This window comes from Salvelinus fontinalis, chromosome 28, assembly GCF_029448725.1.
Source record: "Salvelinus fontinalis isolate EN_2023a chromosome 28, ASM2944872v1, whole genome shotgun sequence".
NCBI lineage: Eukaryota > Metazoa > Chordata > Actinopteri > Salmoniformes > Salmonidae > Salvelinus > Salvelinus fontinalis.
In genome coordinates, this window is record NC_074692.1 from 1,061,751 (window position 1) to 1,085,295 (window position 23,545).

At 41.2% G+C, this 23,545-nt stretch overlaps 1 protein-coding gene across 1 annotated transcript; it reads left to right on the forward strand.

Moving 5' to 3' along the window:
* Positions 1-101: 101 nt before the first annotated feature.
* On the forward strand, positions 102-23,311 carry LOC129825924 (zinc finger protein 665-like). The gene is made up of 4 exons (XM_055886039.1): positions 102-2,168; positions 2,327-2,430; positions 7,445-7,547; positions 18,272-23,311. The coding sequence occupies exons 1-4, from the start codon at positions 1,883-1,885 to the stop codon at positions 19,213-19,215; spliced, it is 1,437 nt and encodes a 478-aa protein (XP_055742014.1). The 5' UTR covers positions 102-1,882; the 3' UTR covers positions 19,216-23,311.
* The last annotated feature ends 234 nt before the right edge of the window (positions 23,312-23,545 follow it).

A 23,545-nucleotide genomic window follows, 5' to 3' on the forward strand; every position in this document is an offset into this window, starting at 1 on the left:
ATGAAACGGGCCACCCCAACCCGAATCAACTCTTAGAATATTCACCCCATACAAAACCAATTAGTCGATATAATCGAAATCACGCGATATGAATCAGACAGTGGCGCGCCGCCTGACCCACTAGTTGGTCAGAAGGTTCAAATCGGCGTTTCATAGCGTAATTTTCGAGTAGGCAGTAATGGTCATTTTTATTGTGCTTTAACTGAAATTTGAAGAAGATCTTCTGATGTCTTTTCCCTTCGTCAAAGGTACATAATACATTTTTTTGTGTTTTTACCCCGGGATAGCCCGCTAATATGACCCATAGTAGGGAATAATATTTATTGAGTGCAATTCGATCTACAGTGCATTTACACGACGATATGAAACGTTGTTTTGAACCTTCTGATCTACTAGTAGGTCAGGCGGCGCCCCACTGTCTGATTCATATTGTTTGATTTCTGATGATAGTTGTCGATTATATCGACGGATTGCAATTGTATCGGGTGGAATATTAGGCCTGGGCTGAAAATCAATTTTTCCACATTGTTTTTTTCCGGTTGCAGGACAATTAACGAAGAGGCAACTCTAATTAACTTTGATCGTTTTATTCAAATTTTTACATTGCAAAAAGTGACTATTATTGTTCATGTCGGGAGAGGTACCGGATACGGCTAAATAAGTTGCGGAACAAAACAGTTCAAAATGGAGAGGTTCCGGTTCAAATTAAGCCCTGTTATTGAAACTTGTCTACTATTACGTGGGGGACTTTTATTTTTAAAATTCGCAATTTCGTGTCCCGGATGTACTTTTTTGTTTTGCTGACGAGTCGCTGATCGAGGTGTCTCGTTGGATATAGAGACCGTGTGGTTTTAGGGATAACATTCCAGAAATGATAGGAGCACTTAGTTTGAATCGAATAATAGACAGAAAGAAGGAGCAAAGCCTATCGGTTTTACTGTCGTTTGATGAAGTGGTTCTCCAAACGTATGTAAAACCTGAATATGGGATATATGCAGTGAGACCGCACTCACAGAAGCCGCTACAGTGTTACAATTGTAAAAAGTTTGGATACTTGGCAAGTGTTTGTCGAAGGAATAAATATGTAGTAGTTGAAGAGTCAGATGAAACATGTTGTAATTGTGATGGGAATCATGTTCCAGAGTTCTCGGAGTGCCCTGTAATGATGGAGGTCGCAGTAACTAGGATCAGGGCCATCCAGCAGATATTATATGTAGAGGCAGTGAAAATAGCTGGAGTGCGTAGAGAGTAGATGGTAGTGGATGTCCCACAGTCTGCAGTGAATGCCATGTAGGAGAAGGATCCCCAAACACTAATAGTGAAGATGAAATGTGTTGCGTTTGTAGCGCAAGTGATACATTTCAGAAGTCAAACTAACGAAATCTAAGAAGCTAGACATCATTGTGAAGGCGGCAAATAGATTTATGGATCTCCAGGACTTTACAGACAAAATGTTACAGGGAATACTGAATGAAGAGATTCCCCCTCCCATGTTCGTGAGCCTGTGTAGGGATCTGAATATTTAAACCGACTGGAGCAGTTTTTTGTTTGAAATTCAGGGTAGTAGCGTGAATTTGGTTAGTGTTTTTGGTAATAATTATGAATTTGTAAATCCAAAACATAATTTTCTTTGGGGGGTATTTTTTTTTACTACCCCGTACAGTAGGTGGCGCAATACACATGTGTGTAGTCGGCCAATAAACCTCGAAGAAGATGCTGATCAAGAAGCTAGTATGAATAAGCAAGACCTAGCAAGAATAATGCCGCCACTGTTTACATTTTAGTGATGCTACACTAAATGCACATGCTTCTATACTTATATATTAAAAAAATTGTACAGTTCATCCATTAACATATTCGGAGGGGATTTTTGTTCCCGAAAATGGCAAATTCCTTTGCCCTTCACACTCAACTAGCCTCCATCATGGAGGTTTTGGCCAACGCGGCCGTGGTTGAAATCTGCGAGCTTGTTGACAATGGCTATGCGGTCCTGCATTCGGAGATATCTCGAGGGCAGAAGGAGAATGAAGCTTTGAGGAGGAAACTACGGCTGATGGACCTGAAAGTGTCTCGTGCAAGTACTCTGAGAGCGGGAATGGGAAGCTCCATCCTCGCGCACAGTTGCTCTCGAGCTCACCATGACATGGAATCGAAAAGAACATCAAGCTGTAAGATTTGGTCGTGCCATTAGAACACGTACTAGCAACATTTATTAGTTACAACATCATTTTATAAACGAAACCACTTTATCAAGACAGCGTTAATACGTGTGTGTGTGTGTGTGCGTGCGTGGATGCAAACCATTTCTCATGTTTACTCATTTTAGGCGATATTCAATGTCTGAGAGCAGTTGATTCCCAGTTGGTCACCAGCCTTTTTAGGGGGGGAAAGTCTTTAGGTGACACTGGACAGACTACCACACAGAGAAAGGTAAGCTTTACTTGTGCATGTGTTCCCCATTTCCCACAATATTTCAGTGCTTATCAACACAGCCAGGTCTGGAAGCAAAAATAACCTAGTAAGCAGTGCAAACCCGTTTTGGTGATTTCTGGTATATCATCAAAATAAATAAATCACAGCACGTTGTTTTTGACTCATTCAGCAATTATTACCTGGTTAAATACAATACTATTGGAAATACATTTTGAAAGTTACATTTAAATGCCTAAAAATTAAGTTGAATATTATGCTGTAGCTGCTTGCTGTTGACATTTTGAAAAATAGCCCAATGTCAAAACACAATTTGTGTCCAAGTCAATAACCAATATGCAGAAAAAGTTTGATATATACACATTGACTATTTTTAAGAAAGCACCTTGTAAAAACTGCATAAATACCTAAACCCCTGTTGTTTTGACAATTGGCAATAAATCAGTCATTCATTTATTGCCACCTGAAACTACCAAAACTAAAAACCACATGGAAACTGGATGACGTTTTAAATCACTGGTTAAATGATAACCTGCAGAACACAGTAAGCTACATTTTTCATGCTGAAATCAATAGAACAGACGTTTGGGGTGTAGCGCTCTTTAACAGTGTTCAAAGGCCACACAGAATCTTGGAATAACCAATACATCAGGGATAAAAAAAAAAGTTTACATTTCATCTATATTTAACCAGGTAGGCCAGTTGAGAACAAGTTCTCATTTACAACTGCGACCTGGCCAAGATAAAGCAAAGCAGTGTGACAAAAACAACAACACAGAGTTACACATGGAATAAACAAACGTACAGTCAATAACACAATAGAAAAATATGTATACAGTGTGTGCAAATTAAGGAGGTAAGGCAATAAATAGGCCATAGTGGCGAAGTAATTACAATTTAGCAATAAACTATGCTGAACTAAAATATAAACACAACATGCAACATTTCAAAGATTTTACTGAGTTACAATTCATATGAGAATCAGTCAATTTAAATAAATTCCTTAGGCCCTAATTTGGGGATTTCACATGACTGAGAATACAGATATGCATCTGTTGGTCACAGATACCTTTAAAAAAATGGACCTCAGGATCTTGTTACGGTATTTCTGTGCATTCAAATTGCCATCGATAAAATGCAATTGTGTTTGTTGTCCGTAGCTTATGCCTTCCCATACCATAACCCCACCCCCACCATCCCGTTATCACTCTGTTCACAATGTTGACATCAGCAAACCCTTCTTACGCACAACGCCATACACGTGGTCTGCGGTTTTGAGGCTGGTTGGACGTACTGCCAAATTCTCTAAAACTATTTTGGAGGCTACTTATGGCAGAGAATTTAACGTTAAAGTATCTGGCAACAGCTCTTGGGGACATTCCTGCAGTCAGCATGCCAAGTGCATGCTCCCTCAACTTCAGACATTGTTGTGTGACAACTGCACATTTTAGAGTGGCTGTTTATAGTCCCCAGAACAAGGTGCACCTGTGTAATGATCATGCTGTTGAAGTCAGCTTCTTGATATGCCACACCTGTCAGGTGGATGGATTTTCTTGGCAAAGGAGAAATGCTCACTAACAGGGATGTAAACTAATTTGTGTACAACATTTGAGAAATACTGAGAAAAACTGGCTTCCAGTTGAAGCTCGCATCCGCTACAAGACCATGGTGCTTGCCTACGGAGCTATGAGGGGAACGGCACCTCCGTACCTTCAGGCTCTGATCAGGCCCTACACCCAAACAAGGGCACTGCGTTCATCCACCTCTGGCCTGCTCGCCTCCCTACCTCTGAGGAAGTACAGTTCCCGCTCAGCCCAGTCAAAACTGTTCGCTGCTCTGGCACCCCAATGGTGGAACAAACTCCCTCACGATGCCAGGTCAGCGGAGTCAATCACCACCTTCCGGAGACACCTGAAACCCCACCTCTTTAAGGAATACCTAGGATAGGATAAAGTAATCCTTCTAACCCCCCCCCCCCCCCCCTTAAAAGAGTTAGATGCACTATTGTAAAGTGGTTGTTCCACTGGATATCATAAGGTGAATGCACCAATTTGTAAGTCGCTCTGGATAAGAGCGTCTGCTAAATGACTTAAATGTAATGTAAATGTAAATAAGCTTTTTGTGCGTATGAAACATTTCTGGAATCTTTTATTTCAGCTCATGAAACATGGGACCAACACTTTACATGTTGCGTTTATATTTTTGTATAGTGTAGAAACAACCACAGGCCGATTCTTTTATTGAGCCGATGGTCAGGGGCCCGGAACATAATTACAAATAATTTGTAGAATGCAAATTGACCGCAAGAAGCCCGAACGGATATCACATTTGACTAAAATATAATCAGTTCAAACCTTGCTTACATCCTAAGTATACGATCACATACACTGAGTGGACAAAACATTAGGAACAACTTCCTAGCAGGAACAAACCACTTCTTTAAGTTAACTTCAACGAATCACGACACGCCATAAGATATCAAGTGATAACGGTTGGTTGCTATTTAAGTGATAGTTGGACTGTCAAATCCGTGTATTGGCTAGTGACTTTTAATAGTGAGACCTCCCAAAATGTTCCCTGCCATTTGAGTCCTAAAATTAACTCTGAATACTAAAGGCCTCAGTCTGCATGCTTACCATCCGAAACAGTTCAGACATTTTTATGTTTTGGTTTGTTTTGTTTTTTGGCAAGAGTTATTTCGGCTGGTCGTGCACACAACCTTTTTTTTCGAGGCAAGCCAAATTTCAGTAGCTGAAGTCTACGCCCCTTCCTCGGTCATTGGTCAACAGTAGGGAGTCTTCAATGAATTGTCAAGATGGACAGACTACTATTGCTGCTTTTTTTGTCATTTTTCAAGTGGTCTTTTTAAGGGAGTATGCAAACACACTCGCTTGTAGGTGCCAGCCGAACAGAAGGATGCAGAAGCCTTAACTCCTGCACTCCCCAGTATGTGTGACAAAATCAACGGTACAAAACCAAACATATTGATCTGTTGTAGCCCTTTAAACTCGTACGCAGGTTGAAAATGGCAGATTTGGGCATTGATGAACGCCTAAATTGGAACGCTGGGGTTGTACTGTAACATGCCATACATGACATCAGAGCTCTGGGTCTGCACTTCACAGCGCTGAATGGGTTTTGACTGACCGCTGCACCTCACGGGACGAGAAGTTGCCCCCGTCCCGCCCGCTAATTGGGCAACATTTTAACATGTTTTGTTGTCTGAGTGAAGGAAATTCTGTAAATTAAGAGGACTAAGTATTTTGAAAGATGAGATGTTGAGGATTACAATAAATACCGCTTGGATGACAAACAAGCCAAACACCCGTAATTTGAAATGTGCATTTCACATTTCCATATCATGAAACGTATCATGTACATCAAACATAGTCATCATAAACATTGACAATGTACATGATACGTTTCATGATATGGAAATGCGAAATGCACAAGATGAAATGGCGTCATACCCTTAGTTGTTCTGAACAGAATGAGCCTATGTTTGACTGTTAAGAGAATTTGCTGCTGCACAGGCACCTGAATGCACTCATGACTCCTTTCTATGCTCACCAATTATGATAGGCTTTCACAATGCAATTCAGCAAAAACTAAAACTGTGATCCATATTTTATAACTTAGCTAGTCATGTTTGCTAGTCATGTTTGCAATAGAACAGAATTTAAATGATGCCCACTTTACCCAGATTGTGATTTATAATGGACTGTTTTTGGATTGCGTAAACAACAGTAATTGTGTTGGCAGGGATGCAGGGTTATGTTCCAAAAAAAACAACTACAATTGTGCTAGCTCTAGTTCCTCAACGGCACAGCTAGGAGTACTTCAAAAAGCTTATAGTTGAAGACTCTGAGTCATAAAAGTGCATTGAAATTACTTTGGAGCTGTGCACACTTTGGAGAGGTGTGTGGCCACTTGGGGACACCAGTTTAGTCCTCTCACTCAAACCCTTGTCATTTTTTATCTTATGTTGCACCTACCCCACATTTTCCAGGAATATTCTTAGCATGTTTCTGAATGTATCCAGAGTATTTTCAGAATTTCTCCACAAATGCACTGAAAAGTACAGTAAATGTAAAATTCACAAAATCAACAGTGTAATGTTTGGATTCAGTCTTGTCAGGTGAACTGTTATGTCCTCACCTTTGATCAAAACTGTTCCCTGTCAGTTGTTACCATGGTTATGCATATACTTTTCATATTTCTTCTGTAAGAAACATTTTAATTTAACCCTATTAAGGGTTAAGCAACCGATCTTATGTCATCGTGTCAATTTTTATTCTAAAATCACCAATCTGAGGTAAAAGGATGTGTAATTCCACTTAGTTGTATTGGGTGAAAATGCAAGCTTGTGTAAGGTAGTAACTAACACAAACTGACCACATTAGGGAAATTAGCACAATGTAAAAAATACCATATGGCAAAATAATTCAACATGCCAATTTAAGATGATAGTGTACACTGTGTTGTCCACTCACAAACTATTGCAACAATGACACATTTCTTAATTATTTAGAGAGTAAAAACGCTCCGGGCGCTCCCAAGATTAGAGCATTCATTGTGTCTGTGCAGCAACCTGAACGTTTCAGGTCCCTACCTATAGCCCACCCATGCTAGTGGTCATCTTGCAGTCAAGCGGTGCTGTTTTACCTGTTTACTGTGTTGTTAGTGTTCTTAAGTTATATCTTTTCACTTTTCTTTGACTGACATGTGAATAGAGTACATTTTCTCAGTTAGGGGATTATTCCCAATTACAGTGCATTCAGAAAGTAGTCGTACCCCTTGACTTATTCCACAATAAATTAGAAAACATTTCTAAAAACATGTTTTCACTTTGTCGTTATTGGTGTGTAGATGGGTGAGAGAAATCTATTTAATCCATTTTGAATACAGGCTGTAACAAAACTAAATGTGGAGTAAGTCAAGGGTTATGAATACTTTCTGAAGGCACTGGATATCTGGTATCCCAACTGATTTTACACTACATTGTGTCCAACAGCCTGCAGCATTCAATGATATAAAGCCCAAATCACCTACCATCAAAGAGGAGAGGGGGGAAGAAGCCTGGGAGAATCATGACCAACAAGAGCGACAGAGCACCGGTAAGTAAATGGGAGACCAACTAAATCAAGTATTTTCCTTATGCCTTTTGGGGAAAAGTGTTGTATTACGCACATCTCATTACACTTAGGTTGTGGGCTGTACCATTTTGCCTTTTTCCATGAATATACCAAGCTTTTATATATGTAAAAAAAAAAAAAAAATGCTGTCATGTAAAATTATTGTAATAATGTTGGACTGTGTACTGATACAATGCTTACATTTGATTTCATTATAAATGCTTCAGATTTCATGCCAATATTTAGGCTTTCATATAGACTAGATTTACAGTGCATTCGGAAAGTTTTTTTCCCTTATCAATCTACACACTACCACATAATGATAAAGCAAAAACACGTTTTAAATGTTTTTAGCAAATGGATAAAAAAAAAAAAAATGGAAATATCATATTTACATAAGTATTCAGCCTAGAGGTCCACCGATTAATCGGAATGGCCGATTTTTAATTCGGGCCAATTTCAAGTTTTCATAACAATCGTTAATCGCCATTTTTGGACACCGATCATGGCCTATTACATTGCACTCCACGAGCAGACTGCGTGGCAGGCTGACTACCTGTTATGCGAGTGCAGCAAGGAGCCAAGGTAAGGTGCTAGCTAGCATTAAACGTGCATATTTAGTTAATATTGCCTGCTAACATGAATTTCTTTTAACTAGGGAAAATGTGTCACTTCTCTTGCGTTCTGTGCAACAGAGTCAGGGTATATGCAGTCGTTTGGGCCGCCTGGCTCATTCCGAACTGTGTGAAGACTATTTCTTCCTAACAAAGACAGCCAACTTCGTCAAACGGGGGATGATTTAACAAAAGTGCATTTTCTCAGAAAGCACAATCATTGCACGAATGTACCTAACCATAAACATCAATGCCTTTCTTAAATCAATACACAGAAGTATATTTTTTTAACCCTGCATATTTTGTGAAAAGAAATCCAGGTTAGCAGACAATATTAAACTAGGGAAATTGTGTCACTTCTCTTGCGTTCATTGCCCGCAGAGTCAGGGTATATGCAACAGTTTGGGCCGCCTGGCTCGTTGCGAACTAATTTGTCCGAATTTTACGTAATTATTACATAACATTAAAGGTTGTGCAATGTAACAGGAATATTTACACTTATGGATGCCACCCGTTAGATAAAATACGGAACGGTTCCGTATTTCACTGAAAGAATAAATGTTTTGTTTTTCGAGATGATAGTTTCTGGATTTGGCCATATTAATGACCTAAGGCTCGTATATATGTGTGTTATGTTAGACTTAATTATATGATTTGATAGAGCAGTCTGACTGAGCGGTGGTAGGCAGCAGCAGTTTGCCAGCAGCTCTTCGTTGTGCTTCAAGCATTGAGCTGTTTATGACTTCAAGCCTATCAACTCCCGAGATTAGGCTGGTGTTACCGATGTGAAATGGCTAGCTAGTTAGCGGGGTGTGCGCTAATAGCATTTCAATCTGTGACGTCACTCGCTCTGAGACCTTGAAGTAGTTGTTCCCCTTGCTCTGCAAGGGCCGCGGCTTTTGTGGAGCGATGGGTAACGATGCTTCGAGGGTGGCTGTTGTCTCTGTTCCTGATTCGAGCCCAGGTAGGGGCGAGTAGAGGGACGGAAGCTATACTTTTACACTGGCAATACTAAAGTGCTAATAAGAACATCCAATAGTCAAAGGCATATGAAATACAAATGGTATAGAGCGAAATAGTCCTATAATTCCTATAATAACTACAACCTATAACTTCTTACCTGGGAATATTGAAGACTCATGTTAAGGAACCACCAGCTTTCATATGTTTTAATGTTCTGAGCAAGGAACTTAAATCAAATCAAATAAAATGTATTTATATAGCCCTTCTTACATCAGCTGATATCTCAAAGTGCTGTACAGAAACCCAGCCTAAAACCCCAAAACAGCAGCTAGGAAATACTCCCTAGAAAGGCCAAAACCTAGGAAGAAACCTACAGAGGAACTATGAGGGGTGGCCAGAGGAACTATGAGGGGTGGCCAGGCTATGAGGGGTGGCCATCCTCTTCTGGCTGTGCCGGGTGGAGATTATAACAGAACATGGCCAAGATGTTCAAATGTTCATAAATGACCAGCATGGTCAAATAATAATAATCACAGTAGTTGTCGAGGGTGCAGCAAGTCAGCACCTCAGGAGTAAATGTCAGTTGGCTTTTCATAGCCGATCATTAAGAGTATCTCTACCACTCCTGCGGTCTCTAGAGAGTTGAAAACAGCAGGTCTGTGACAGGTAGCACGTCAGGTGAACAGGTCAGAGTTCCATAGCCGCAGGCAGAACAGTTTAAACTGGAGCAGCAGCACGGCCAGGTGGACTGGGGACAGCAAGGAGTCATCATGCCAGGTAGTCCTGAGGCATGGTCCTAGGGCTCAGGTCCTCCGAGAGAGAAAGAAAGAGAGAATTAGAGAGAACATACTTAAATTCACACAGGACAAGACAGGAGAAGTACTCCAGATATAACAAACTGACCCTAGCCCCCCAACACAAACTGTCTCAGCCTGCAGCATAAATACTGGAGGCTGAGACAGGAGGAGTCAGGAGACACTGTGGCCCCATCCAATGATACCCCGGACAGGGCCAAACAGGAAGGATATAACCCCACCCACTTTGCCAAAGCACAGCCCCCACACCACTAGAGGGATATCTTCAACCACCAACTTACCATCCTGAGACAAGGCCGAGTATAGCCCACAAGATCTCCGCCACGGCACAACCCAAGGGGGGGCGCCAACCCAGACAGGAAGATCACGTCAGTGACTCAACCCACTCAAGTGACGCACCCCTCCTAGGGACGGCATGAAAGAGCACCAATAAGCCAGTGACTCAGCCCCTGTAATAGGGTTAGAGGCAGAGAATCCCAGTGGAGAGAGGGGAACCGGCCAGGCAGAGACAGCAAGGGCGGTTCGTTGCTCCAGAGCCTTTCCGTTCACCTTCACACTCCTGGGCCAGACTACACTCAATCATATGACCCACTGAAGAGATGAGTCTTCAGTAAAGACTTAAAAGTTGAGACAGAGTCTGCGTCTCTCACATGGGTAGGCAGACCATTCCATAAAAATGGAGATCTATAGGAGAAATCCCTGCCTCCAGCTGTTTGCTTAAAAATTCTAGGGACAATTAGGAGGCCTGCATCTTGTGACCGTAGCGTACGTGTAGGTATGTACGGCAGGACCAAATAGGAAAGATGGGTAGGAGCAAGCCCATGTAATGATTTGTAGGTTAGCAGTAAAACCTTGAAATCAGCCCTTGCCTTAACAGGAAGCCAGTGTAGGGAGGCTAGCACTGGAGTAATATGATGACATTTTTTGGTTCTAGTCAGGATTCTAGCAGCTGTATTTAGCACTAACTGAAGTTTATTTAGTGCTTTATCCGGGTAGCCGGAAAGTAGAGCATTGCAGTAGTCTAACCTAGAAGTAACAAAAGCATGGATTAATTCTTCTGCCACATTTTTGGACAGAAAGTTTCAGATTTTTGCAATGTTACGTGGATGGAAAAAAGCTGTCCTTGAAACAGTCTTGATATGTTCGTCAAAAGAGAGATCAGGGTCCAGAGTAACGCCGAGGTCCTTCACAGTTTTATTTGAGACGACTTTCTAACCATCAAGATTAATTTTCAGATTCAACAGAAGATCTCTTTGTTTCTTGGGACCTAGAACAAGCATCTCTGTTTTGTCCGAGTTTCAGAGTAGAACGTTTTCAGCCATCCACTTCCTTATGTCTGAAACACAGGCTTCTAGCGAGGGCAATTTTGGGGCTTCACCATGTTTAATTGAAATGTACAGCTGTGTGTCATCCGCATAGCATTGAAAGTTAACATTTATGTTTTCGAATGACATCGCCAAGAGGTAAAATACACTGCCCAAAAAAATAAAGGGAACACTTAAACAACACAATGTAACTCCAAGTCAATCACACTTCTGTGAAATCAAACTGTCCACTTAGGAAGCAACACTGATTGACAATACATTTCACATGCTGTTGTGCAAATGGAATAGACAAAAGGTGGAAATTATAGGCAATTAGCAAGACACCCCCAATAAAGGAGTGATTCTACAGGTGGTGACCACAGACCACTTCTCAGTTCGACCACAGACCACTTCTCAGTTCCTATGCTTCCCGGCTGATGTTTTGGTCACTTTTGAATGCTGGCGGTGCTCTCACTCGAGTGGTAGCATGAGACGGAGTCTACAACCCACACAAGTGGCTCAGGTAGTGCAGCTCATCCAGGATGGCACATCAATGCGAGCTGTGGCAAGAAGGTTTGCTGTGTCTGTCAGCGTAGTGTCCAGAGCATGGAGGCGCTACCAGGAGACAGGCCAGTACATCAGGAGACGTGGAGGAAGCCGTAGGAGGGCAACAACCCAGCAGCAGGACCGCTACCTCCGCCTTTGTGCAAGGAGGGGCACTGCCAGAGCCCTGCAAAATGACCTCCAGCAGGCCACAAATGTGCATGTGTCAGCATATGGTCTCACAAGGGCTCTGAGGATCTCATCTCGGTACCTAATGGCAGTCAGGCTACCTCTGGCGAGCACATGGAGGGCTGTGCGGCCCCACAAAGAAATGCCACCCCACACCATGACTGACCCACCGCCAAACCGGTCATGCTGGAGGATGTTGCAGGCAGCAGAACGTTCTCCACGGCATCTCCAGACTCTGTCACGTCTGTCACATGTGCTCAGTGTGAACCTGCTTTCATCTGTGAAGAGCACAGGGCGCCAGTGGCGAATTTGCCAATCTTGGTGTTCTCTGGCAAATGCCAAACGTCCTGCACGGTGTTGGGCTGTAAGCACAACCCCCACCTGTGGACGTCGGGCCCTCATACCACCCTCATGGAGTCTGTTTCTGACCGTTTGAGCAGACACATGCACATTTGTGGCCTGCTGGAGGTCATTTTGCAAGGCTCTGGCAGTGTTCCTCCTGCTCAAAGGCGGAGGTAGCGGTCCTGCTGCTGGGTTGTTGCCCTCCTACGACCTCCTCCACGTCTCCTGATGTACTGGCCTGTCTCCTGGTAGTGCCTCCATGCTCTGGACACTACGCTGACAGACACAGCAAACCTTCTTGCCACAGCTCGCATTGATGTGCCATCCTGGATGAGCTGCACTACTTGAGCCACTTGTGTGGGTTGTAGACTTCGTCTCATGCTACCACTAGAGTGAGAGCACCGCCAGCATTCAAAAGTGACCAAAACATCAGACGGGAAGCATAGGAACTGAGAAGTGGTCTGTGGTCACCACCTGCAGAATCACTCCTTTATTGAGGGTGTCTAGCTAATTGCCTTTAATTTCCACCTTTTGTCTATTCCATTTGCACAACAGCATGTGAAATTTATTGTCAATCAGTGTTGCTTCCTAAGTGGACAGTTTGATTTCACAGAAGTGTGATTGACTTGGAGTTACATTGTGTTGTTTAAGTGTTCCCTTTATTTTTTTGAGCAGTGTATATAGTGAAAACAATAGTGGTCCTAAAACGGAACCTTGACGAACACCGAAATGTACAGTTGATTTGTCAGAGGACAAACCATTCACAGAGACAAACTGATATCTTTCCGACAGATAAGATCGAAACCAGGCCAGAATTGTCCGTGTAGACCAATTTGGGTTTCCAATCTCTCCAAAAGAATGTTGTGATCGATGGTATCAAAGGCAGCACTAAGGTCTAGGAGCACGAGGACAGATGCAGAGCCTCAGTCTGACGCCATTAAAAGGTTATTTACCACCTTCACAAGTGCACACTCAGTGCTATGATGGGGTCTAAAACCAGACTGAAGCATTTCGTATTCATTGTTTGTCTTCAGGAAGGCAGTGAGTTGCTGTGCAACAGCTTTTTCAAAAAAATTTGAGAGGAATGGAAGATTCGATTATAGGCCAATTTTAGTTTTTTAGATTTTCTGGGTCAAGGTTTGGCTTTTTCAAGAGAGGCTTTATTACTGCCACTTTTAGTGAGTTTGGTACACATCCGGTGGATAGAGAGCCGTTTATTATGTTCAACATAGGAGGGCCAAGCACAGGAAGCGGCTCTTTCAGTAGTTTAGTTTGGAATAGTGTCCTGTATGCAGCTTGAAGGTTTAGAGGCCATGATTATTTTCACCATTGTGTCAAGAGATATAGTACTAAAACACTTGAGTGTCTCTCTTGATCCTAGGTCCTGGCAGAGTTTTGCAGACTCAGCACAGCTGAGCTTTGAAGGAATACGCAGATTTAAAGAGGAGTCCGTAATTTGCTTTCTAATGATCATGATCTTTTCCTCAAAGAAGTTCATGAATTTATTACTGCTGAAGTGAAAGCCATCCTCACTTGGGGAATGGTGCTTTTTAGTTAGCTTTGCGACAGTATCAAAAATACATTTCGGAATGTTCTTATTTTCCACAATTAAGTTGGAAAAATAGGATGATCGAGCAGCAGTGAGGGCTCTTCGATACTGCACGCTACTGTCTTTCCAAGCTAGTCGGAAGACTTTCAGTTTGGTGTGGCGCCATTTCCGTTCCAATTTTCTGGAAGCTTGCTTCAGAGCTCGGGTGTTTTCTGTATACCAGGGAGCTAGTTTCTTATGACAAATGTTTTTAGTTTTTAGGGATGCAACTGCATCTAGGGTATTGCGCAAGGTTAAATTGAGTTCCTCAGTTAAGTGGTTAACTGATTTTTGTCCTCTGACGTCCTTGGGTAGGCAGAGGGAGTCTGGAAGTCTTAAACGGTAGCTTTTTTACATGGCACATTACATTGCACTTTTACTTTCTTCAACACTTTGTTTTTGCATTATTTAAACCAAATTGAACATGTTTCATTATTTTTTTGAGGCTAAATTGATTTTGTTGATGTATTATATAAAGTTAAAATAAAAGTGTTCATTCAGTATTGTTGTAATTGTCATTATTACAAATAAACAAATAAAAATTATCGGCCGACTGAATCGGTATCGGCTTTTTTTGGTCCTCCAATAATCGGTATCGGTTTCAGCATTGAAAAATCATAATCAGTCGACCTCTAATTCAGACCCTTTACTCAGTACTTTGTTGAAGCACCTTTGGCAGCGATTACAGCCTTGAGTGTTCTTGAGTATGACGTTCTTCTCTTCAGATCCTCTCAAGCTCTGTCAGGTTGGATGGGTAGCATCGCTGCACAGCTATTTTCCGGTCTCCAGATATGTTAGATCGGGGTCAAGTCCAGGCTCTGGCTGGGCCACTCAAGTACAATCAGAGACTTGTCTCGAAACCACTCCGATGTTGTCTTGGCTTTGTGCTTAGGGTCGTTGACCTGTTGGAAGGTGAACCTTCGCCCCAGTCTGAGATCCTGAGCGCTCTGTAATTTGTTCCGTTCATCTTTCCCTCGATCCTGACTAGTTTTTCGGTCCCTGCCTCCAAAAAACATCCCCACAGCATAATGCCTCCACCACCATGCTTCTGCATAGGGATAGTGCCAGGTTTCCTCCAGATGTGACGCTTGGCATTCAGGCCAAAGAGTTCAGTCTTGGTTTAATCAGACCAGAGAATCTTGTTTCCTTTAGATGCCTTTTGGCGGCCAGCTCTAGGAAGAGTCTTGGTGGTTCCAAACTTCTTCCCTTGAAGAATGATGGAGGCCATTCTTAGGAACCTTCAATGCTGCAGACATTTTTTGGTACCCTTTCCCAGATCTGTGTCTCGACACAATCCTGTCTCGGAGCTCTACAGACAACCCTATCCTAGATCTGTGTCTCGACACAATCCGGTCTAGGAGCTCTACAGACAATTCCTTCGACCTCATGGCTTGCTTTTTGCTTTGACATGCACTGTCAACTGTGGGACCTTATATAGACAGGTGTGTGCCTTTCCAAATCATGTCCAATCAATTGAATTTACCACAGGTCGACTCCAAGTTGTAGAAACATCTCAAGGATGGTCAATGGCGACAATGTACCTGAGCTCAATTTCGAGTCTCATAGCAAACAGTATGAATACCTATGTACAGTGGGGCAAAAAAGTATTTAGTCAGCCACCAATTGTGCAAGTTCTCCCACTTAAAAAGATGAGAGGCCGGTAATTTTCATCATAGTTACACTTCAACTATGACAGACAAAATGAGAAGAAAAAAAATCCAGAAAATCACATTGTAGGATTTTTTTATTAATTAATTTGCAAATTATGGTGGAAAATTAGTATTTGGTCACCTACAAACAAGCAAGATTTCTGGCTCTCACAGACCTGTAACTTCATCTTTATTAAGAGGCTCCTCTGTCCTCCACTCGTTACCTGTATTAATGGCACCTTTTGAACTTGTTATCAGTATAAAAGACACCTGTCCACAACCTCAAACAGTCACACTCCAAACTCCACTATGGCCAAGACCAAAGAGCTGTCAAAGGACACCAGAAACAAAATTGTAGACCTGCACCAGGCTGGGAAGACTGAATCTGCAATAGGTAAGCAGCTTGGTTTGAAGAAATCAACTGTGGGAGCAATTATTAGGAAATGGAAGACATACAAGACCACTGATATTCTCCCTCGATCTGGGGCGCCACGCAAGATCTCACCCCGTGGGGTCAAAATGATCACAAGAACGGTGAGCAAAAATCCCAGAACCACATGGGGGGACCTAGTGAATGACCTGCAGAGAGCTGGGACCAAAGTAACAAAGCCTACCATCAGTAACACACTACGCCGCCAGGGACTCAAATCCTGCAGTGCCAGACGTGTCCCACTGCTTAAGCCAGTACATGTCCAGGCCCGTCTGAAGTTTGCTAGAGAGCATTTGGATGATCCAGAAGAAGATTGGGAGAATGTCATATGGTCAGATGAAACCAAAATATAACTTTTTGGTAAAAACTCAACTCGTCGTGTTTGGAGGACAAAGAATGCTGAGTTGCATCCAAAGAACACCATACCTACTGTGAAGCATGGGGGTGGAAACATCATGCTTTGGGGCTGTTTTTCTGCAAAGGGACCAGGACGACTGATCCGTGTAAAGGAAAGAATGAATGGGGCCATGTATCGTGAGATTTTGAGTGAAAACCTCCTTCCATCAGCAAGGGCATTGAAGATGAAACGTGGCTGGGTCTTTCAGCATGACAATGATCCCAAACACACCGCCCGGGCAACGAAGGAGTGGCTTTGTAAGAAGCATTTCAAGGTCCTGGAGTGGCCTAGCCAATCTCCAGATCTCAACCCCATAGAAAATCTTTGGAGGGAGTTGAAAGTCCGTGTTGCTCAGCAACAGCCCCAAACCATCACTGCTCTAGAGGAGATCTGCATGGAGGAATGGGCCAAAATACCAGCAACAGTGTGAGAGAACCTTGTGAAGACTACAGAAAACATTTGACCTCTGTCATTGCCAACAAAGGGTAAATAACAAAGTATTGAGAAACTTTTGTTATTGACCGAATACTTATTTTCCACCATAATTTGCAAATAAATTTATTAAAAATCCTACAGATGTGTGTCCCTTAGTACACGCTCACACACACAGTATAAATATGTATGTAATAAATTGTTTGTTAATAAACTCTGTTACATTTCTCACTGTGCTCCTAAATTTCTTTGTGTGCTCCTACATTTTTTTCATTTAGGAGCGCATGTACTCCTTGGGAAAAAAGTTAGCGTAGAGCCCTGGGCTTGCAAGCCTCCCCCTTTTTCCTCCAAACATAACAAGGGTCATTATGGCCAAACAGTTTGTTTTTGTTTCGTCAGACCAGAGGACATTTCTCCAGTTGCAAACCGTAGTCTGGCTTTTTTTATGGCGGTTTTGGAGCAGTGGCTTCTTCCTTGCTGAGTGGCCTTTCAGGTTATGTCAATATAGGACTCATTTTACTGTGGATATAGATACTTTTGTATCTGTTTCCTCCAGCATCTTCACAAGGTCCTTTGCTGCTGTTCTGGGATTGATTTGCACTTTTCGCACCAAAGTACGTTCATCTCTAGGAGACAGAACGTGTCTCCTACCTGAGCAGTATGATGGCTGCGTGGTCCCATGGTGTTTATACTTGCATACTATTGTTTGTACAGATGAACAGATTTTTCTGAGGTCTTGGCTGATTTCTTTTGATTTTCCCATGATGTCAAGTAAAGAGACACAGAGTTTGAAGGTAGTTCTTGAAATACATCCACAGGTACACCTCAATTGACTCCAAATGATGTCAATTAGCTTATCAGAAGCTTCTAAAGCCAGAAAATCATTTTCTTGGAATGTTCCTAGCTGTTTAAAGGCACAGTCAACTTAGGGTATGTAAACTTCTGACCCTCTGGAATTGTTATAAAGTGAATTATAAGTGAAAAAATCTGTCTGTGAACAATTGTTGGAAAAATGACTTGTGTCATGCACAAAGTAGATGTCCTAAACGACTTGCCAAAACTATAGTTTGTTAACAAGAAATGTGTGGAGTGGTTGAAAAAAACGAGTTTTAATGACTCCAACCTAAGTGTATGTAAACTTGCGACTTCAACTGCATTTCTGTTAGAAATGTTTGCTATTTTATATATTTCTTTTAAACAAACTTTTTTTTCGCTTTGTCGTTGTGGGTTATTCGGTGTATACTGATGAGGAAAAAATTTATTTAATCAATTTTAGAATAAGGCTGTAACAATGTGGGAAAAGTTAAGGGGTCTGAATACTTTCTGAATGCACTGTATAGCAATACATTTATCTGAAATTGCTCATACCCTTTGACTAATTTGTGATACTTTCATGATGATTATCCATTTCATATTCACACACTGTTATTTATTTTGCAGAAGCTTTAGATCATGTTGATGGAGGGGAAATGCATTCCAGCATCGACACAGAGGCTGCTCAACCAATCAGTAAACAGGAGAACGACATATCTTGTATGTGGGTGAGTGGTGAAACCGACAACTGCATCCTCTTGCCAGAATCAATTAAAAACCTGAGTGTGAACAAAATATCTCAAAACCCACGATTGGGAAATGGTGATGGAATACCTGACAATGTTGGCTTTGATTGTATGCTGTTTGAGTCCCCCAGACAACTTGGGACCTTTAGCACACAGGGTCATGGGACTGATCTTCCTGACTGCTCTTACTCTCGTGTGGATGTGGTACCTATTCACTCTGGTTCAGAGAATGGTCTTCCCTATGTGATGAACAAGCTGAGTCGCTCCATAACTGAGCACAAACAACCTGTAGGTTACAGAGACAAAAGACAGATGGCGTCATTGCCCTCAGATGAGCCTCACATGACTATACGAAAAGGCATGGATACTGGATCCAATGCTTTGTTGATGAAGGATGGTTGGGTCACCCATGACCGTCATAATAACAACGCTGCAAGTTACACCACTGACGGCACAGCAGGTAAGCTGTTCATTTGTAGTTTATGTGGTAAGACTTTGGCTTGTCTGCAGACCCTCAAGACACACCTGAGGGTTCACACCGGGGAGAAGCCATTCAGCTGCATGCAGTGTGGGAAGTGCTTCTCTGATTCCAGTAACTTCAAGCGACACCAGAGCGTTCACACGGGGGAGAGACGCTACGGCTGCAGCCACTGCGGCAAGCGCTTTGCCCAGTCAGGCTCACTCAAAGACCACCTGAAGGTACACACAGGATGCAAGCAGTTCAGATGCTCACAGTGTGGAAAGACTTTCATATCGGCCAATCACCTCAAGAGACACATTATTGTCCACAATGGAGAAAGACTTTTACCAACAACTTTTCAATGAATGAAAGCATGCCGAAACATGCTTTACCCCAGCTTGAACAAAAAAGGAATCTGGTGCTCGACTGAGGGACTAGATAATCCAAAAAGTATTCCATACACTTTTTAATGAGTGTTTTTGTAACTACAGTACCAGTCAAAATTTTGGACACACCTACTCATTCAAGGGTTTTTCTTTATTTGTACTATTTTTTGCATTTATAGAATAATAGTGTAGACATCAAAACTGACGTAACACATATGGAAAAAACAAAAATGTTTTAAAATAATCCAAATGTATTTGAGATTGTTCAAAGTAGCCACCCTTTGCCTTGATGACAGCTTTGCACACTCTTGGGATTCTCTCAACCAGCTTCAACTGGAATGCTTTTCCAACAGTCTTGAAGGAGTTCACACACATGCTGAGCACTTGTTAGTTGCTTTTCCTTCACTCTGCGGTCCAACTCATCTCAAACCATCTCAATTGGTTTGAGGTCGGTTGATTGTGGAGGCCAGGTCATCTGATGCAGCACACCATCACTCTCCTTCTTGGTCAAATAGCCCTTACCTAGCCTGGAGGTATGTTGGGTCATTGTCCTGTTGAAAAACAAACGATAATCCCACTAAGAGCAAACCAGATGTGATGACATATCGCTTCAGAATGCTGTGGTAGCCATTAAGTGTGCTTTGAATTCTAAATAAATCACTGACAGTGTCACCAGCAAAGCACCATCACACCTCCTCCTCCATGCTTCACGGTGGGAACCACACATGCAGAGATCGTCTGTTCACCTACTCTGTCTCTCACAAAGACACTGCGGTTAGAACCAAAAATCTCAAAGGACAGATTTCCACCGTCTCTTCTTCTTGTTGGTGTCCTTTAGTATTGGTTTCTTTGCAGCAGTTGGGTCTTCCTTTCCTATGGCGGTCCTCATGAGAGCCAGTTTCATCATAGTGCTTGGTAGTTTTTGCGACTGCACTTGAAGATACTTTCAAAGTTCTTAATTTTACAGATTGATTGACCTTCATGTCATAAAGTAACAATGGACTGCCGTTTCTCTTTGCTTATTTGAGTTGTTCTTGCCATAATATGGACTTGGTCTTTTACCAAATAGGACTATCTTCTGTATACCACCCCTACCTTGTCGCAACACAACTGTTTGGCTCAAACGCATTAAGAAGGAAAGAAATTCCACAAATTAACTTTTAAGAAGGCACACCTGTTAATTAAAATGCATTACAGGTGACTACCTCATGAAGCTGGTTGAGAGAATGCCAAGAGTGTGCAAAGCTGTCAAGGCAAAGAGTGGCTACTTTGTAGAATCTCAAATTTAACATTGATTTAACACTTTTTTTGGTTACTACATGATTCAATATGTGTTATTTCATAGTTTTGATGTCTTCACTATTATTCTATAATGTAAACAAATTAAAATAAAGCAAGACCCACTTTTGACTGGTACTGTATATCATTTAAGTTTAGTCACTCATCCTCTGTACATGAAGTGCCTCAGTTTTAGTGGAAAAACCTCTAAAAGGTTTGGGGTCACTTCCCCACTTCCTTGTTTTTGAAAGAAAAGCAAATGTTTTTGGTCCATTTTAAAATAACTTCAAATTGATCAGAAATACAGTGTAGACATTGTTAATGTTATAAATGACTATTGTAGCTGGAAACGGCTGATTTTTTTATTGGAATATCTACAGAGGCCCTTTTTCAGCAACCATCACTCCTGTGTGTTAGCACGTTGTGTTAACTAATCCAAGTTTATAATTTTAAAAGGCTAATTGATCATTAGAAAACCATTTTGCAATTATTTTAGCACAGCTGAAAACCGTGGTGCTGATTAAAGAAATACAACTGTCCTTTAGACTGGCAGCTTCATTAAATAGTACCTGCAAAACACCAGTCTCAACGTCAACAGTGAAGAGCCGACTCCGCAGTATTGCAAAGAAAAAGCCATATCTCAGACCGGCCAATAAAAATAAAGATTAAGATGGGCAAAAGAACACACACTGGACAGAGGAACTCTGCCTAGAAGGCCAGCATCCCGGAGTCGCCTCTTCACTGTTGACGTTGAGACTGGTGTTTTGCGGGTACTACATAATGAAGCTGCCAGTTGAGGACTTGTGAGGCGTCTGTTTCTCAAACTAGACACTAATGTACTTGTCCTCTTGCTCAGTTGTGCACCGGGCCTCCCACTCCTCTTTCTATTCTCGTTAGAGCCAGTTTGCGCTGTTCTGTGACGGGAGTAGTACAGAGCGTTGTATGAGATCTTCAGTTTATTGGCAATTTCTCGCATGGAATAGCCTTAATTTTTCAGAACAAGAATAGACTGATGAGTTTCAGAAGAAAGTACTTTTTTTCTGGCAATTTTGAGTGTGTAATCAAACCCGCAAATGCTGATGCTCCAGGTACTCAACTAGTCTAAAGAAGGACAGATTTATTGCTTTTTTAATCAACACAACAGTTTTCAGCTGTGCTAACGTAATTGCGAAAGGGTTTTCTAATGATCAATTAGCCTTTTAAAATGATAAACTTGGATTAACTAACACAACGTGCCATTAGAACACAGGAGTGATGGTTGCTGATAATGGGCCTCTGTACGCCCATGTAGATATTCCATAAAAAATCTGCCGTTTCCAGCTACAATAGTGATTTACAACATTAACAATGTTTACACTGTATTTCTGATCAATTTGATGTCATTTTAATGGACAAAACAGTTGCTTTACTTTCAAAAACAAGGACATTTATAAGTGACCCCAAACTTTTGAACTTTGTGTGTGTATATAAGTGGTTTTTGGATGCATAAGTGGTGTTGTCAAACAAATAACTATTTCATGGTGGGAATTTTGTAAAAATACTGTTTTAGTTGTTGATTTGACAGTAATAAGAGTTGTGTGTAGTCATGATTTAACAGGGTTCCTAAAGAGCCAGTCATATTGATTGAATGGATGATACACATGCTCACTGCTACATCAGTGATTCTCTACTCCTAGTACAGAAATACTGTTCAGTGGTTTGAAAACTGAATACAGATGACATGGGTCATTCATGTTGCTACACATTTTTTATTTAAAAGAAAATACCTTTCATGGTCACATACACTCACATTATAAATGACCGTCCATAGATCCTAAAAATGCACTGCAAATAATGAATCTTGAAAAGGTCGCATATTTGGACCACTATAAAAATACATTACATTAACTATTCAAAGAATAATATAGTTGTACAAGCCAATTTGGTTTAATTAACTATTTTCAAATCTGTTAGATAATATTTAAGATTTTATTTGACAATGCTTGCGATATAGCTCATTAAATGTTAAAGAATATAAAAACATATTGTACAACAGACATTGATTATTTTGAATTACATGTATTTTTTATAACGCATTAAAATCAAACCGGAGTGAGTGCAAAAGACAAACATGCATACAACAAGTACTGTACCACACATTTTCCACATTTAGAAACTGGTTGAGTGTATTGGTTGAGCAATTTTAATATTATGATTGAAATAATGTACACGTCAAACTGGTTTATGTAAAGGTACTGGAAGAGTGGTCTTATAAAGTACATTCAGTATATGGGTCATTCTACGAAAATGGTGGCTTTCCTGTATTATTCACCAGGAAAAAGTGAGATAATGACACAATGTTTTGTTTTAATTGAGTGTTTTATTATTAATAAAACATATGTAAGACAGTTATATTGCAAACAATTGTTATGTATTGTAGAGCACAATCAGTGCAATGAAATTGGCTTGTCCCTCGGGTCAGGAGTCATGGTTTAGTGACATATTTTGAGTGTCACGCCCTGACCTTAGAGATCCTTTTTTTATGTCTCTATTTTGGTTTGGTCAGGGTGTGAGTTGGGGTGGGTATTCTATGTTGTGTATTTCTTTGTGTTTGGCCGGGTGTGGTTCTCAATCAGAGGCAGCTGTCTATCGTTGTCTCTGATTGAGAACCATAATTAGGTAGCCTTTTTTCCCACCTTTCTTTGTGGAAAGTTGACTTTGTTTAGGGCACATAGCCTTTGAGCTTCACGGTTTGTTTTTGTAGTGTTAATTCTTTTGTTCGGCGTCATTTTGATTTAATAAAGAAAATTCACGCTCACCACGCTGCACCTTGGTCCTCTCCTTTCAACAGCTGTGACATTAAAAAATATAAAAGTTAAAAGGTTTTTTTTTTAAGTAAAAAAATCCCTCTTTAAATGTCATAATACAAAGGAAAGTATTATAGTTATTTAGTGGACTACTTAAACTAAAATATCAAATAAATATTACAAATAATTTACAAGTAATAGCTGTCTCTCAATTTCATGTCACTGGTGTTAAAATGTATAAAAAC